At 34.9% G+C, this 18,911-nt stretch overlaps 1 protein-coding gene across 5 annotated transcripts in view; it reads left to right on the top strand.

Annotated features, from left to right (window-relative positions):
* Positions 1-18,911, top strand: part of LOC124237644 (probable ATP-dependent RNA helicase DDX60) — a 92,782-nt gene that overhangs the window by 8,245 nt on the left and 65,626 nt on the right. For all 5 annotated transcript variants that reach the window (XR_006888052.1, XR_006888053.1, XR_006888054.1 and 2 more), the window contains exons 5-9: positions 1,659-1,775; positions 5,838-5,999; positions 7,476-7,634; positions 16,039-16,180; positions 17,140-17,295. Coding sequence is in view for 2 of the 5 variants with exons in the window: in XM_046657542.1 (XP_046513498.1) it covers positions 1,659-1,775; positions 5,838-5,999; positions 7,476-7,634; positions 16,039-16,180; positions 17,140-17,295 (736 nt within the window). In the remaining 3 variants the exon portion in view is untranslated. The remainder of the gene's footprint in view (positions 1-1,658; positions 1,776-5,837; positions 6,000-7,475; positions 7,635-16,038; positions 16,181-17,139; positions 17,296-18,911) is intronic.

Here is an 18,911-nt window from a genome sequence, read left to right as displayed (position 1 = left end):
AAATTAATAATAACACAAATGCAGTCATTTACTGAGCACTTACTGTCGTAACAGTAGTGCTCCGTGCCTCCCGTGAGTCAATTCATTTAACCTTCACAACAACCCTTTAAGGTAGGTGGTAGTATCATCTATGTTTTGCAGATGAGGAAGTAGGTACTTGAATAAGTGATCTGCTCATCATCGACACTAAATGAATAATACAGCACAGATTTGAAAAGAGACAGTCTGATCCCAGCCCTTATGTGCTTAACTACAGAATGGTATACTGCCTCCAAGTTAATGAGGGCTAGAAATGCATTAAATTGCAGGTAAAAGTTATGCCTCTCTTGCTGAGACATACTAATGAAATGATAATATGATAATAGTGTGGTAGCTTTTAATGAGAAACTAATGGAGAAGGTTGATGAAGAAGGAAAATAAATGAAATGTTTATTTCTTGATGTTAAATCATTAATAGAATTTTCCAAGTATTTAGAATTTTAATTCCATGATCATATTATTTTGCTGTATTGCTATATTTGACAATTACTGTACTAACTATTGGGATTCAGAAAATGCATACTGACTTTATAAATAAATCTAGTTTCTGTTTAATTTTCACTAAGGTGAAATCTGAATATGAAGGTAATTCTATATTTCCTCAAAATGAGTTTTTAGTCAAAAACATTTTTCACTTTTTGAGAATAGTGTTACACCCCCATGGTATTTGGAGACATCTAGATGGTTGTTATGAAATCTGTTAAGACAGGTTATTTTCCTTTGCTTAGAACTCCAGTCATTGAACTATTTCCAACTCTAGTTGCCTACTGTGAGCAGGAACAGCTCTGGGATTCATTTTTACATTGGAAGGAGGTACTATAGTCAGCTGGTATCATTTTGGTCTGTCTCAGCAATTGCTGAATCTGAGTTTGAAGTGTGCCCTACAAGCATCCTTCTTAATCTCTCCTTAAGAAGAATTTTTTAAACAGCGGATTTTATTTCTGGTAAAATAATTTATTTCCTAATTTATTGGACACTCACCTTAAAGAAATTATTTCATTTATCAGTTTGTGGACATTTATCCAAATTCATCAAGCCCCATCTTTTTATGCATTGTCTTATTTTTTTCATATCTGTGTACTTATTATTTTATTCTCTTATTATCATAAAATAAAAATCCAGTATATGTTGGTAATGGCTGTTGCTGGATGATAGGTACCTGGGGGGAGGTTATGCTATTCTCTATTTATGTGTATGTTAGAAATTTTTCATAATAAAATAGAAGATGTTAAATGGGCACAACGTTTCTGAGATGTTGGAAATGTTCTAACTGTTGGATTATGGTGATGGTTGTACAGCTCTGTAAATTTACCAGAAGTCATTTAATTGTATCCTGAAAGTGAGTGAATTTTATGTTAACTATACCTTCATAAAGTTGTTAAAAAAATAAAACACTAAATTCCCAGACAAAGAGTTAATTTGGCAAAGACAAAATAGTGCTGTTTGGCAGGCTTTAAAAAAAAGCATTGCTGACTTACAATTACATCAGTGTAATTTTTTTTAAATTAGAAATATATGACAGTTGTAACAGTCATAACTTCAATCCTGATTTTTTGTAGTTGGAAAGTAGCTAGATATCTTATTTATGACAATTTATGTCACTTGCCTTTCTTTCACAGGATGTAGAGAAGATTGAGAATGCTTATCAAACTCTCATTAAAAAACTGGAAACGTGTAGAGTTGTTGCATTACAATCTGTTTTTGGAGATTTAAAATGGATAAATATTATGGAAGAGGTATGGAAACTTTATGAAAACTTTTTATTTGAATTAATTGTTCAATTATAAAAAAAGTTGCAAAAATAGTAAAGAATTTCTGTATCTCTCTCTCAGCCAGCCTTCCCTAATGTTAACATCTCGTGGAACCATGGTACATTTATCAAAATCAGGAAATTAACATCTGTAGGATGCTATTAACACAGCTTCAGACCTTATTTGAATTTCACTTACTTTTCCACTAATGTTCCTTTTCTGTTCCAGGATTCTATCCAGGGTCCCACATCCATTTAGTTATTTCTCTCTAGGCTCCTCCAATCAGTAATTGTTTCTCAGTCTTTCCTTGTTTTTCATAACATTTTTGAACAGCATTGATCAGTTATTTTTTTTTTTTTTTTTTTTTTTTTTTAAAGATTTTATTTTTTCCTTTTTCTCCCCAAAGCCCCCCGGTACATAGTTGTATCTTCTTCGTTGTGGGTCCTTCTAGTTGTGGCATGTGGGACGCCGCCTCAGCGTGGTCTGATGAGCAGTGCCATGTCCGTGCCCAGGATTCGAACCAACGAAACACTGGGCCGCCTGCAGCGGAGCGCGCGAACTTAACCACTCGGCCACGGGGCCAGCCCCTGATCAGTTATTTTTTTAATATCCCTCTATTTGGGCTTGTTTGATGTTTTCTCATGATTGGAACGAGATTATGTATTTTTGGCAAGAATGCCACTGGATTGAAGTTGTGTCCTCACTGTAGTGTACCCAAGGGTTCCTGATGTTGATATGTCTGAACGCTGGTTAGATTGGTGCCTGCCAGCTTTCTCCATTGTAAAGTTACTGTTTTTCCTGACTATGCAAATCCTGTTTCTTCTCAAACTTTTGCCGATTAATTTTAGAACTCATCAGTGGATCTTGTCTGCAACTGTTATTACTGATGTTTTTGACTGATGTTACTATTCGTAAGAGTTATATCTTCTTTATGGATTGTGGTTTTTAGAATAAAAGAATGCTCTTCCTTTTGCATTTAATGCTTTTATGCTTGAATTCCACTTAGCCTGATACCAAGATTGCTAGCCTCTGCTCTCTTTTTGTTTTCTTTTGCTTAGTATACTTTTGTTCATCCCTTTAGTTTTAGTGTTTTTGAATCACTTTGCTTTAGTTGTGTATCTTGTATATGTATACTCATACAGATATATGAGTTTTGTTTTGTGATCTAAATTGAAACCTTTTTTCCTTTTATAGGTGAATTAAGTCCATTCACATTTATTGTTATAACTGATATGTTTGGTCTTGATTCTATCATAATACGTCATTATTATTATATTGTTATATTAGTATAATATATATGTGTTGTTATATTATTACATATTATCTGTGTATTTTGGTATATTTGATACATTTCTTTAATGATGAGATGCGTTTTCTTTGCTATTTTACTTAAAACTTTTTTTATTAGGGTACTTTTGCATGTTTTGTTATAGTAATTACCTTTGTACTTGTACATTTTGCTTTTAAAAAAATATTCTTAGTCCTCTATTTTCTTATTTTATCTTTCATTATCTGGTTTATGAAGTTTTGCCTTGTTGGTTTTTCAGTATCCCTTAGCACCACGTATTGCCTATGGTGGGTTTTCTTAGATTATCATTTGAAATATTAGCTCTGTTCTATTTTTTTGTTGTTGTTCTTCAGGTGTCTGATAATACAGATACTGTTCTTTCTTTGCTTCTTTCATTTCCACTATTTTCTCTCTGATTTCTTTTTCTTTTTTCTTTATGCCATTTCATTTTCTCACCTTTATTCAATACTTCTTATTAAATTTTTGCTGAGATTACTCCCCTTTGGGCATTTTGTAATTTATTCTTAATTTCTGAGATAGCTTTGCCTTTTCTAAGATTATTTTTCTGAATTAAATTCATCATTTTTTTCTTCTTTTCCAATTCTGTTTTTGGTTTGTGAGTTGTTGAATAAAGATCATTTTTCATCTCATTAATTGCTTGTGTGAATTTCTTTAGCTGTATTTAAAGGATAGACTCAGAGATTTCTTCTGCTTTATGGTTGTTGTTGTTATTATTTTTGATGGAGATGATGAGATTTTTCTCAGTTAATTTGTGTGAAATTTTGTTCCTGCTGCCATTTTTTGCAGTAGTTCTCTATGGACTTTCCTTTCTTTTCATTCATTTATATGAGATTCAGGTGTGTTACAAGATTCCTAACTTAATTTAATGGTGCCCTTTTCTGTCCACAGAGTCCAGGCATGTTGGTGGAAATTTTGTTTGTTTGTTTATTTATTTTGGTGGTGGGTGAGGGGTTGTGAGTCCTGTGATTCTGTGGTTTTCTTTTACCTTTCAGAACCCTAAATGTTCTCCTTGCCTTCCTTTCTGCTTCACCACTTAATTGTTAAAGAGTGCTTCTTCCTTCCTTTCAGCTTTGTTTTCTCCCCTAAAGCTATGTTTTTGGAAAATCATTGCTTTACATAGTTCCTATTCTTTAAATAGTTCGTATCCTTTTAAGTCATATCTGTCCCCATTAATTGAGTCTGTCTCATTAAATCATGTGCCTGACCTTTTTATATGTCATCTGATGCTTTAAATTGTGTGTACTTTGAAATATGCCATCTGATGCTTTAAATTGTGTGCACTTTGAAATTCCTCTCCTGTAGTCTGTGTTCTAGTCTGCCTGGTTACTTTTTTGTATTTTCAGACTTAGGGTAGATTTAATACTTCTAGTGGTTGTTCTAATTCACTTTTCACTAATCTTCCTCCTTTGTGTTTCCTGGAATTTTTCTCAATCTCTCTTTGGTCCCTATAAAGCCTTGAGTTGTGGCAAGTGTGGCACAGGAGTGTGAGGGATGGCAGAGCTGGGATTTGTTCATTTTTCCCCCTTGCACATAGTTATTTTGCAGTATCAGTATTCTGTCTTCTTAAGTAATTCTGGGGGTGTGATTTTGTGTAGAATGTTTCTAGTTGTAAAAATAGTTAATACTTTTAGGAAGTTGATTACTATAGACCATTGTTTTCAGCTACACGGGAGTCCCACAAAACTACGTATCTTTCTATGTATGATAGAATTTAGGGAAAATGCATAATAGAATTTGGAAAATACAAAAATGTTCTAAAAAAGTTATTCCAGTGCCCCGCTTTGGAAGATAAGGTGACAGATTTCATTAATAGAAGTATAATATCTAGATTTCAGTATGTCATAATCTTATTCCTCTGAATACCTTTCATCTTCACTATACCATGATTATACATAGTTCTACCGCTTAGAGGTAGAAACTCACATTTTTTGAACATATTCTTTCAGTAATGTTCCATGCATTTCCATACAATTGAAAACATAGCATATATACCCTTTTAGTTTAATTTCTAAGTTAATATTGTTATTTAAACATTTTCTGATTATCAAAAATTCTTCATAAATTATATTTATATTAGATACATAACATTTTCTTAATGCTAACATTTAAATTGTTTAAAACTTGGCTTTTACAAATAACTTTGATGAACATCCTGGTGCATAAACTTTAGTACACATTTTGTATTATTTACCTAATCTAGATACATAAAACTTGAATAGTCAATCAAAAAGTATCACCATATTTAATGATAATCATATGTACTGCCAAATAGCTTTGCAGTAATTCTATATCTATTTATACACTTAGTGGCAAAGAGTAAGAGAAATGACACATCACATGATTTCCAGTGCTGTTTATTATCATTAAAATACATACTTTGCTAACTTGAAAGTAAAAATATGCTATCTAATTGTTCTTTTTATTACTAAATAAGTTGAACATTTTTTCTATTTTATTAAGATTTGTATTTCTTTTGTGAATTATCTGCTCTTGTCTTATTAAAGGCTTAGTTTTTTTATTGATTTATAGGAGTTCTTTACATTTTTAAATTTTTAATGGTTTCACTGAAATATTTGTTGTAATTATTTTCTTTTAAAATTTTGTGTATTATTTTTAACAGAAATATTTATAGTTTTATGTAGTCGTGTCTATTCTGTATGATTTCTTCTAGTATGATCACTTGTGAATAAAAATATCTTTCTAAATATCATGACTTTTACCATTTCCTTTTGTGACAGGCGTGTGAAACTATTTCTCTGCTTAAGCAACTCTGGCCAGAAGGGTCTGATATTCGGCGTGTTCTTTGTGTTACTTCGTGCTCACTGTCTTTGACGATGTACCATCGCTTTTTAGAAAACAGAAAGAGGACTGCTTCTGTTGAGAAAACTAAGACCCAAAAGGTGTGATTGTTATAACTTTACTGTGAAACACCATTGCTCTCCACTTTTGAAATTTTATTTTCATCTACCACTTTTTCCATTTGATACTTCATTTATTTCTCTAATTTGTTGATGTAAACTTCAAAAAAGGGGGGAAAAACTAGAATTTGTTTATAAGAAACATCTATTGTGCTGTTATGTGATTTAGTGTTTTACTATGTGGATGATCCCTTAGTACATATTTAGGCAAATTTTTCCAATCATCCAGAGGAAGGGGAAATAAGAAAGGAAATTAGCACTTGGTGAGAGCTTGCAGTGTTGCAATATTCTGGGCTCTTTATTTGCCTTGTGCCGTTAAAGTCTCACAACACCATTTTAAGGAGGTGTTATTCCTATTTCACATATGAGAACACTGAGGTTCAGATAGTCCAGGTTACATTTGTCAAACCAAAGATGTTAAATAGTAGAGTGGATTGAAACCGAGTCTGTCTTGTGCAAGTTCTGCAAACCAAACTGTCTTTTGAAAGAACATTCCTGATGTAGTGTCTTAGTGCCATTCTAGCTGGAGAGATACTAAAGGTTTTAACTTTCTTTACTGCAGATAGAATCCATTAAGAATCTGTTGGCAGTATGGGTTTGATCTCCAACTAGTCATCCCTGTATATACCCACACATGCGTCTGCACACACACACTCAGACACACACATGTGTACACATACTATTTTGTATACAATCTGAGTGGGCGATTCTTTGTTGAAGATTCTTATTGAAGAAAAGTGAAGTTTTGTCTCTGCTACAATTTCATGAATAAACAGGGCTCATCATCTTTTACCTAGCATCCTTTATATTTGGTTTTCCAATATCTGCTTGAATATATTCTTAGTAAAACAGTTCTACATGATCAGGCATGCCATTTTAAATTGTTCTTACAAAAGTGATACTAAGCCAAATGTGTCTGGAACTTCTAATCATGAGGCCCTAGTTGGCCCTCTGGAGGTACTTGGAAGCAAGTCTTAGGCTTGCTTCACTGACAACCCTGCAAACCTTTGAAGATGGCTGGAAGGTCCATGTCCCATCATATTAAATATGCCTGCTTCTTTATCCACTTTCTAACTGGGTAATTTTTTAGATATGTCCCGGTTTCCTCACCCTAGTAATTTTTAATATACCTGTTAAAGTCTGATGCCTTGGGCCGGATAGAGCATTTATTGTGTGACTCCAACAGTGCAGAGTCCTATAGGATCATGTAAACTTTGGCTTGACTAAAAATACTGAAAAATGCTTTATGTAAACTGCTATTGAGCTGACAGTTTCCTGTTCTCCTTACCTCACATCTGTATAAATGCAGTAGTTTATCTATGAAGAAAAGGACTTTCTCAAAAAGGTAGAATGAAGAATGTGTGATTCCTGTACAGCAAAATGTGCCTGTCGACTTTTGCGGTGCACCATGCAGTTCACAGCCTGCTGTTCTCTGCCTTATCTTTTTATTTTATTTAGGTGGAAAGTAATTGCTTAACCCTGCAAGAGATGGAGGATTTGTGTAAACTGCATTGTCTCAGTGTGGTTTTTCTACTCCACTTACCTCTTTCTCAAAGAGCTTGTACTAGATTCATCACTTCCCATTGGATTAAGAACATTGAGACTTCCCTAAAAATGGTAAATATGCTCTTTCTTAGTTTATTTACTTTTTGTTTCAATTGTTTGGTATATAAAAACCATGATCACCTTCAAAAATAGATTTGTATGGGAACAATGTCAGCCCTTTGGGGGCCTTAAAGGTTTAATGGTCTAAATCAATCACTTTCTTATTTCAACAACTCTGTTTGCTAGTAATAACAAACAGCGTGATGTATATCCAAGCTGAGGAACGAGCCTATTTTCCTTTCACTAGTCTCTGTCAAGATCAGGTTTTTATGTCATCAACTATAAGAGATTGCTGACCATTGAGTTCTGCTCTTGAGAGGAATTAAAGAAATCGATGTAATAGTTTATCATTTTTGTCTGTTATAGAGGATATTTAGAGAAAATTTGTAGGCTTTAGCAAAACAACAAAGACAAAAGAAAAACTTCCCCTATGGCCACTACTCAAATCAATGCTAATAACCATCAATGTTGTGGTTTATTCTCTTCATTTTAAATGCATAGATTTTTCTGTTGTTACTGTTTCTAACATTTTATATGTAATGTTTTTCCTTTTCATATACTTTCTATTTTCTTTCACATTCTTGGTTAGCTTTCTTTACTTGTTGTTTTTTAATCGATGTCCCATGGTTTACTTACCCGTTCCTCTATTACGGGATATTAAGAGGGTTTTAAATGTTGTATTATAAATGCTGCTGTTCTCCAGGCTCTTTGTGTATAAGCCTTTCCCTTTAATTTAGGTGTACTGACTTAGACTTCATACCCAGAAGGGGATTAGTTGATCAATTTAAATGGATATATTTTAGGGTCTTGATACTTATAGTCAAAATGTCCAAGGAAAGTGTTTTAGAACCAATCAGTTGGGAAGCCAGTCCACAAATATTTATCTAATGCACATGCATTGTGTGAATCACTAGGGATCCAGTAAGAAAAATAAGAACACATTTATCAGGCCAGCCTGGTGGTGTAGCGGTTAAGTCCGCATGTTCCGCTTCTGTGGCCTGGGGATCGCGAGTTCGGATCCCGTATGTGGACATGGCACCACTTGGCATGCCATGCTGTGGTAGGCGTCCCACATATGAAGTAGAGGAAGATGGGCATGGATGTTAGCTCAGGGCCAGTCTTCCTCAATGAAAAGAGGAGGATTGGCAGCAGTTAGCTCAAGGCTAATCTTCCTCAAAAAAAGAGAACGTATTTATCCATTCCACCCCACCACTTTCATGGAGCTATATTTTGCAGGGAAGAGAGATATGAAATTTTAAAAATTACTATTGAGGAGGAATGACAGGATGCTTTAGAATCTGATAGTAAAAAGACTCAACTGAAAAGTGTTGCTTTTCTTAAGAAATGAAGAGAAGTGAAGTAACCCAAGTCTTGAAGGATGAGTAGGAGTTATCAGGTTGGAGAGAGGATGAAAACTGGATTCTAGGTGATAAAACAGATGTGTGATCATCCTGAGGATGGCATGACCAAGGAACTGAGATACATCTAATGTAACTGGAATAGAAAGAATATGAGAAGGTGATAAAGCTAAAGAGATGGGTAAGAGACAAATCATATAGGATTCTAAAGGTCCTGTTAAGAGAATGGAGATATAAGTTTATCATAAGCACAATAAGAACCACTTGAACGGTTTCAAGCAGACGAGTGGCACTTTCATTTAAAAAGATTTCTCTGGTTTCCATTGCAGTGGATTTGGGCAAGCCTGTTAGGTGACTATCACCTCAGTCATCTAAGTGTTGATGATGTTAGGGACTAAGGAAGTAATAAGTAGGGATGAATAGCAGTGGGCAATTTTAAGAATTATTTAAGGTGTAGAATTAGTTTAGTGATTGAGTGCAGGGCGTGTGGGATAGAGAGGAGTCAACTCCAGATCTGGCTTGAACATTTGTGGGGATGATGCCATTATATGAAGGATACTTGCAGAGGAAGATCATCAGTTCGGTTTTGGAAATATTAAGTTTGGGATGCCAATGAAATCTCCAAATGGAGATATCTAGCAAGCAGTTTGAAATCCTAGTTCAGAGCTTAGCAGAGTGGAATGAGTTGGAGATAAAGATTTGGAAGAATCATTAGACTATGGATGTTAGTTGATACCATGGTAGTGGATGAAATTATTTTGGGAGAGAGATATGATAAGAAGGCCTAGGACAGAGACCTGAGATATTCCAATATTAAATGGTTAAGAATAGATTGAGACACCAGGAAAAGATACTGAGAAGGAAATGCTTAGGTGAATAGAAAGGAAAGCCAGGAGGATGGATTGCTCTGAAGGTCAAAGGAACTGGGTATTTGAAAAAGTGGGTGTAGTTAATAGTATCAAATGCTATCAAGAATTGTAGGAAGTTGAGGATTGAAAATAATACATTGGGTTTAATCACATAGGGCTCACTGTTGATTGTAATTAAGAGACATATTAATGGAGTAGTGGGGAGCAAAATCCATGTTAGAGTCGATTCAGTAGTGAGTGGAAGGAAGAGAATAAAGATGAAGAGAAGTTTGAATGTAAGAAGTTAAGAATAAGGCAAGTGACATATGATAGAGCTGGAGAGGAAAGAGGGTCAGTTAAGAGTGCTTTTAAAATGGCAAAAATATAGCATGTTTAAATGCTGATTATAAAAATTAAGGGGATAGTATGAAAATACAGGAAAAATAAGGTGAGAGGGGACAGGATCTTGAGGATATCCATAGATAGAGGGAGTGATATTGCCATTCTTACAGGAGAGAATAAAGAAAGAATGGTGCAGCATTGGCTATCATGGAAGTTGTAGGATAAGTTTACAGTTCCTGTGTGCTGGTTTTAATTTTATTTGTGAAGTAGGGGACAAAGTCATATGCTGAAAATTGTGGCAAGGAAGCAAGTCCAGAAGTTTAAGAACAAGGAAATATTTTGGAGATTTTTATTGGGTATTGTGGGAGAATAAACTATATTGAGAAACAAAAAGATACTTCCATGTCCTACCTAGCAGTTTTGAGGGCCTATTTGAAGTTTTTGACAAAACGTTTATAGTGACATCAATATATGTTACTGTATAATTATCTTTTTCCAGTAGTCTCAACAACATGGCCATAGGCACAAGGAAAGCAACTGATTGGATGACATGGGGAAAAAAGGACAAGAGAATTTAAGCACGGAAACAGCTACTTGTAGATTTGTGTAGTTTTATGGAAAAGAGATTTTAGTGGAGAGTGGTAGAAATGATAGACTAGGAGACACAGTTTCACAGAGACAAACCAAAGGACTCTATTGGATAGGGAGAAAGAAGAGGACCTATAGAAGAGGTCCTGATATGGTCAATAAAGAAGTGTGATGATCATTATACAAAGTTAGAAGGACAGGTCAATGGGTGGAGTAAGGAACTATTCACTATTCATCAGGGAGCGTGGTAGACACTCTTGTTGTTCCCTTGCCTATGTCTCCTACTCATTTACTTTTTCATCTTACTATAAATGCCTACAACCCTCTGCCTGAAGGTTTTATTATCTTGACCTGAAATGCTGGGATATAAATGCCCCTCAATCCTATGTCCTCCACCAATGACAGATGAAGAATTGGTGGACGGAGACCCACTTTCCTTGTGTATAGGTTGGGATAACTCTGAAATGTGTTCTACACTGTCTCCCAGAATTCCCCAGGGGAGTTAAGCTCAAGTTGTCCACAGTGGTCATGGGTTGGATGATGTGTCCTTTATTGGTTTTCTTTTCTTTTCTGTCTCACTTCTGCATTCCCTGACTGGTGTTTCTTGTGATCACTCTGAAACGAATTCTTTTGCTTAAAGTTGAGTCTCAGGGTCTGTTTCTTGAGGGAGCTAAAACCAAGAAGGAAAAGGAGAGTAGGTTTTGGTGATGACAAGGTCCTGGATGTGTCTGTGAGAATATGAAACTGGGATAGAGTTTTGAGGGGTCACTGGATAGAAGAAATTCAAGAAATGTTGAAATAATTGTCTACCTGGAGGTTGAAGTTATCTGTGGTGTCAGTAAGACAGAGGCAGAGAGGAAGAATGTGTGCCAGGTGTGAAAATCGTCATTGTTAAGTGGGGGGAGTGAGCAAAGAACATGGTAAGGGGATGTGAGGAGGAATTCTGAATAGTACAGAGAGGCTTTTATAGAATAGGGTAGAAGAGTAGTTTGGAAATTACGAGTTGGTGATGAGGACACCACCTTTACTTCTCAATCCTGAGGTAAAGCCATGTGTGGAAGCATGAGCAGCTTCTATCTCTTATGATAGCAAGACAAGTGGTTTTATCAGGGCAGAATCAGGAATTGCATTCAAGTCCCTATCTTCTCATTTTCCCATCCAAAGCAAACAAATTTGTCAGAACGACATGAGAAGAATTATTTAGGGATTCTTATCCCTTTTTCTTTTTTTTTTGCTGGGGCCTCTATGGTTATCTGATGAATTCTATGTCCCCTTCCTCAGAATAATATCAATGCTTAAAATAAGATACTTAGGATTACAAGGAAATAAGTTATATTGAAATGAAATTATCAAAATATTAAAACATACATTTGTGATGTAGTAATGTATGTGCTTCTTTGTTGCAACATTGGGTAATCAAATAACTACCTTACTTTCAATGTATGATAAGTATAAACATAATTTGCGGCACTTACATGGTACTGTGAAAATACTGGTGATTTCTCCTGGTGCCAAATCCCAGCTCCTGCGTAGGAGTATGGTACGTTGTCTGGGTTTATAATTAAAGAAAATACAGTTTTTTGCTGCAGGTTAGCAAAAATAAAAATGTAATTGTCTGACCCAAGTTTATCACGCCTGTGATAGGCTCTTATCTGCACTACCTCCCTCCTTACAACCCCGACCTCCAGATTGGCATGTGCCCTTACATGTGGGATTGGAAAAATGAAAGCTGAATTCCTGGCTTTTAAAATAATAATAATTATTGATCCATGTATTACAAGTATTACTGAGAAAGACAACTATCTTCTTCTGCCCCCACTGTACTTCCCTCCCCTGCACCTCCATAAAGTGTGCATGAACTGAGGAGGGGAAAGAGTTGGAGAACAAATAAAGGGAGTCCCCATGAGTAGGGTGGGAAGGGCATGACAGAATGCCCCCTGAAGTTTTAGGGGTTTGTGCATAGAGAGAAGCTGAACTGCAGTCCTCAGGATAGAGACTGGGAGACAGCCAGCCTCACCTAGGAGACCCATGGCCACATGTGCCAGGGACTGGTCTAGAAAATGCAGTGTGGTGTCTAGGTATGAATGAGTGGGAAATGGTCCTTGTGCTTCCAGAGGGAGGGCATCTGAAAGTTCTGTAGGCTCTAAGAGAGTCCTGCTAGATGATTGAGTGGGGAGGAAGACCTGCTGGTTTTCAAAGAGTTCTCAGAAACCAGATGAGGGGATAAGTAGGACATGGCATGGAAAGTTCCCTCTGAATCTGTATCTGTATCTGCATCTGAGGGCTGTATTTCAGTGGACTATGAGTTCCAGGGAACCAACTGGAAGCCAGTCTGTGGCCATTGACCATTCAATCTTCTTTCACGGGACCTGGGTCTGTTGCCTGTGTAGACTACTGGACAGTAACATAAAACTGGAGACAGCCATATTGAGCAGTGGCACCCTTTCTTACTGAAATGAGGATGACATGTATAATCACCTCTGTCAAAGTCTGGCATGGGGGACGCAGAGGGGACTCATGAAGGGAATTGATCTGAGGGTGACTAAGAAGTGGGTGGATTGGACTAATTTTACTTGGTAGTGCTTAGATTATATTTAGCATAATAGTATAATGGGGATGTGGGGGTCAGCAATTGAAGTTCACTTATGGAAAAGTACATTGATTGCATGTCTGGGTCTGTATTTGTGAACATTTACAGTTGCTCTAACAGAAGCGTTAAGAAGATGGTTTTGTGATGTGCTAAACACAATACCGTGTGGTTCTGTTGATGATTGAATGAGAAAATATTTTTCTGTATCTCAAATCCCTTTGGGGAACTTTCCTCTAGGTGTTTTTGATAGTCAGAAAGAAGCAGACTATGGTTAATTAAACGGGATAAAATGATTCTATTTCTAGCTCCTATGTAATTTACTTAGACATTTCAATATAAGTTATGTCAGGTTAATACCGTAAACCTATTAATACAACATGTCAGATATTGAAATAATACATTACAGCATCAATATTACTGTGCTATGAGTTTTCTTGTAAATTTATTTCTCAAAAATACTTAGTTTTTTGCTCAACTTTATAAAGTTGACCAAATTACGTAATCAGCTACTGAATGGTATGAATGTAATAATTGTGGTATTGATTTATAGATTTAAATGAATGCTCTGTATGTATAATTTTCATTTATGAAAAGCTTTATAAACAATTTTTTATGTCTAATGGGCATTAGGTGAAAAGGACTTTACAAAGTCTTTCTAAATTATGGAATGTTCTAGGATGACCCTGCAGGACATACTTTGTGGTTTTAGCTGGTAGAAAGCATCACTCTTTAATTAGGATGGCGTGGATTGCTGGGCATGATAGAAATAGCTGCCATTTATTCTGCACCTGCTTTATGTGTGTACTTTACCTATATTACCTCATTCAGACATAACAACACTCCTCTTATATCCTCATTTTACAAACGAAAAACTTGAGCTCAGAAAGGCTAAGTGGCCCATTAGCACAGTTAATAAATGATCAAGTTGAGATCTAACTTCATGTCTGTCCAGCTTCCAAATCTGTGCCATTCCCGCCCTCCTCTGCTCCCTTGATGTGGGGAAACAGCAGATTATCCCATAGGTAAACACCCCTCTGGACTTTCCCACTCTCATGCTTCATTTTGGCAGCATCCTGTGGCTGACAGTACAACTTCAGATAGCCTCTGAAATTTTCAAAATACAGAGAATCTTCTGAGGCCTCTGGGGAAAGCAGCTAAGCAAACTGAAGGGAGAGTTTCATGTTTACTCAAATCTGGACACTTGGAGACCACATGGAGGCACTTCTTGTCTGAAGAGAATGAGTTGAGGAACTTTGCTGCACTGTTTTCACGTTAAACTGTTTACTCAGTGGTACTATGGGAAAGGATCAGGGATTGAGGGGGAAACTTTATTTGACAGTGATTCTCAAAGTATGGTCCTCTGACCAACTGCATCAGCATCACCTGGGAGCTTGTTAGAAATGCAAATTCTTATGCTTCACCCCAGACCTATTGAATCAATCTTTGGGAATGGTGCCTAGCAATCTGTTTTATTTAACAACCTTTCCAGGTGAGGCTTATGCTGAAGTTTGAGAGCCACTGCCACTGCTCTGTGGAGAGCTCTGTAGCGTTTTATTTGTAGATAAAACTATATTCTAGGTAGGAGGTTCCTACTTCTTTGGTATTTTGACTTCATCAGGAACCTTGGGCAGCCTCCCTAACTTATCTGCTTAGAGCTAGGCTGTCCAAGGCAGTAGACAATAGCCACAAGTGCATATTGAGCGCTTGAAATGTGGGCAGTCTGAATTAAAGGTGTGCGGTAAGCTTAAAAGAAACATCAGATTTCAAACACTTAGTATGAAAAACATTAATATTTTTATATTGATTACATATTGAAATGATAATATTTTGGATATGGTGGGTTAAATAAAATAAAATTAATTTCAGCTTGTTTTTTTAATGTGACTTCCAGAAAATTTAAAATAGCATATGCAGCTTGCCCACATTACATTTCTATTGGGTAACTCTGCGTTAAAATTCCACATCAATATGAATAAATTTTCCCATTTGGAAAGTGTTTGTGTTTTATCATTAAGGGAGTGTGGAGCAGAGAGGCCTCTGTTTTCCCACCTCTGAACTTAACTCCTCAAAAACTGTCCTTGACTGAAAGGATGACTAGGCTCTCACTTGCTGAGTTCACTAACTCATGTCTACTGTACTCTGAGCTAAGTGTGATCAGTGAAGACATTCTGCCTGTGTTGGGTGGGAACATAGCCTCGCTATCATACACTCAGTAGGTTCACACCAATGAAGGTGGATGGGGATCTTTGAGTTTGAAGGGTTCAGCCTCTTCTAGATCCCTGAAGAATCGAATGTTCTTTTTTATTTTAAATGCTCTTTTAACCCAAAAGTAAAATTGGAAAACAGTAAAACATTTGAAAGCAGAAGTATTTCCATAGCCTTGGGACTGTATCTTTGGATTACAGTGTGAGAAAAAAATTATATTAAGAGTCAAATATGGATTTCTATAATTCAGGACAAAGAACTATGCTGAATTAATTTTGGGTCAGTTTTATTTTCTTTTATGCTTTAAATTTTTTAAAATATAAAGCATTCATCATTACCCCACTGGAAAGGGCTTACGTTAATAAGAATTGGAAAGTGCCTGCCAACTTGCTATTCAGTAGGATTATTAATGTATTTGAAGTTATATTATAGTTTATTGCTAATATAAAAATTGTCAATAACTTGGTTTTATTTCCAATTTTCAGAAAAAGTGGTGTGAATATTGCATCCTAAGTAATATAAACATTTTTGAATTTTGGAATCTGAATTTAATTCACCTTTCTGACTTAAGCGATGAGCCTTTGCTGAAGAATATTGCTTTTTACTATGAAAATGAAAATATTAAAGGTACCGTCTTGGTATATTACAATAATGATACCCGGAGATAAACATTAGAAAGGATTTAAAATTTCAAAATCACTTTCCTATATTTCCAACATACAACATAGTAATAATTTTCCTTCCAGTCTTTGTTTATTCACGTATATAAGTTTTATTTAGTTGCAATCAGAGTTAATGTGCTATTTTAAAACATTTTTAACTTAATATTACTCCACAAGTATTTTTGGAGAAAATATGTGTTTGGGTAGTGGACATTTCTAGATAAATTTAACAGTTGAATTTTTCATTTAAATATATGCATAACATTTTTCATAGTATTTACTCTAATTAACATAATCATCCTACCACTATTAGATATTTAGGGAATTTTAATTTTTCTCCAAAGATAAAGCTGATTTATAAATTTGTCCTATGTAATTTGTTTTTCTTTCTCTGAATTATTTTCTTAGAATAAATTTTCTGCTATTTCTTAATAGTCAAAGAAAAATAAGACATGTTTTAAGAGAGCTATAACTGATTGGGCATGCTTTGACCTCTGGATTTGGTTCCTACATTTTGCAAGCATTGGAATGAGTAAACTAAATATCAATTTAGCAATCTTCTACAAATTTTCTCATCTCTGAAAAATAATAGAGTTTATTCAGTTTTATTGGTTGTAAAGTTATGTGTGGCATAAGCTTTTTGAATACCTTAAAGAATAATTAGATAGTCACCATCTGTTATTGTTAGTTAAGATAGTTATAATTTTAACCCTTAGTTATCAAAAAGAAAAACAAGGCAAATTTTAAAATCTACAGTCTTATAGTCAACACAAGAGACCATTTTCTTTTAGGTGCAGTGTGGAACTCACTGAAAATTTCACTGTTTGACAAGTATTTCAGAGCTCTATGCATATAGTCAAAATGTGTACTTCTGTGTATGTGTGAATGACTTTTAATATCTACGTACTTTTAACTGTTATATAGGCCTAGATTTGAATTTGGGAGATGTCATTAGGGAGGATTATGAACATCTCTGGAATACTGTATCAAAGTTGGTCAGAAAGTTTGATGTCGGAAAGCCATTTCCTGTGAGAACAACAAAACTTCCTTTTCTTGAAAACAATCCATCACCAATCAAAGGTAATAAATCTCTAAATTGATTTGAAATAGAAGGATTGCTCCTCTGAAGATGTTTTAAAAGCACTGCTAACTAAATGCTACAAGTATAGTAATTTTCTGGCACTATGCATTTTAATAATTAATTACATATCATTGGGGGGATATGTTATGACTATAGTTTTGCAGAGTTATATGTTTTGCTTGTAACTAGTGTTGTTGCCAATTAAAAAAACAGCCAGATGTCTGTGACTTTCGTTTCCATCAATATGGTGGTATAGATCAAGCAGAAAATCTCTGTGGGAAACAATCGAAATGCTGGATAAGAGACACCAAATGCCTTTTTATATAATCATAGCTAAGCTCAAAACAATAAAAGCAAAATCTTCAAAGCCAAAAATGAAAGGAGAGACTAATCTCTGGGTAATACAAAATAAATCACTATGAGAATTTCTAATTATAGGTCCGCCCTCCTAAGAATCTGGGGTTTCAGTTTACTCTATTAGCAGCGTCAAGACAACTCTAAGCCAGAAAATTAACTTAATGTGATCAAAGGAATCTGGCACATTCTCTGTAGAGGAACAACATCATAAACCATGTTTTATAGGATTCTCTGCCAAATATGAATGCAACTACATATTTATGAAACAATAGAGGAAATAAGTCACTAAGAGAAACATTAAGCTACATAACTAGAACTCTTAAGTACTTCAGATTTTGTAATTATCAAAAGTAGAGTATACTATATGTGTTTAAAAATGCTTAAAGAAATAAAATACGACATTTGAAACATGAGAAAATAACAAAATGCTAGAAAACATCATTCACATTTTAAAATAACCAAAGTGATAGAAATGAAAATATTGTTAATGGATGGGATAAAAAGCTGTTTGAATACTGCTAAAGAGAGAATTTGTGAACCTCGAAATAGATTAAAAGGATTACATTGAAAAATAGAGATGAACATGTTATATACCTTAAACTTACAAAGTGTTATGTCAATTATATCTCAATAAAGCTGGAAAAAAAATTTAGAACACCAAAAAACAAACAAAAGAAATAGAGATGAAAAAATATAAAAGATATATTAAAAGACATGAAAGATAGAATGAAGAAGTCTAACCTTTCATTCATTTGGAGATTCAGAAGAAGATAATGAGCCAGTGTGGGTTGGGCAATTTTTGAAGAAATCATGGCTGGGCATTTGTCTGGATTGATGAAAGATAAGAATTTTCACATTCAAGATATTTGATAAGTCCCAAGTGAGATAAATTAAACATATGCACATACACATTGACAGACAGATATGCACATTAGACACAAAACAGTAAAATTATTGAATATAAAAAATAAAGAAATATCTTAAAAGAGCCAGAGTTACCTACAAAGGAACAAAAATTAGTCTAATAATAGACTTTCCCAATAATGATGATATAGTTTAATATAATTTAAGAATGAGGACTAATGTGGGTATTTTCAGAAATACAAAAACTGATTTATCCATCATCATAGCATCACTGAAGATATTTCTATTTGATGAATTTCAGGAAGAATAACATGACCTTAGAAGAAATGTGAGAAAGAAAGTTAATGGGAATTTGGGATGTATTTATATAAGTATATTTTTCAGAATATGGGGG

This window comes from Equus quagga, chromosome 3, assembly GCF_021613505.1.
Source record: "Equus quagga isolate Etosha38 chromosome 3, UCLA_HA_Equagga_1.0, whole genome shotgun sequence".
Taxonomy (NCBI): domain Eukaryota; kingdom Metazoa; phylum Chordata; class Mammalia; order Perissodactyla; family Equidae; genus Equus; species Equus quagga.
The sequence above is the reverse complement of the archived record's forward strand: the minus strand, read 5'-3'. Positions and strand labels throughout refer to the sequence as shown.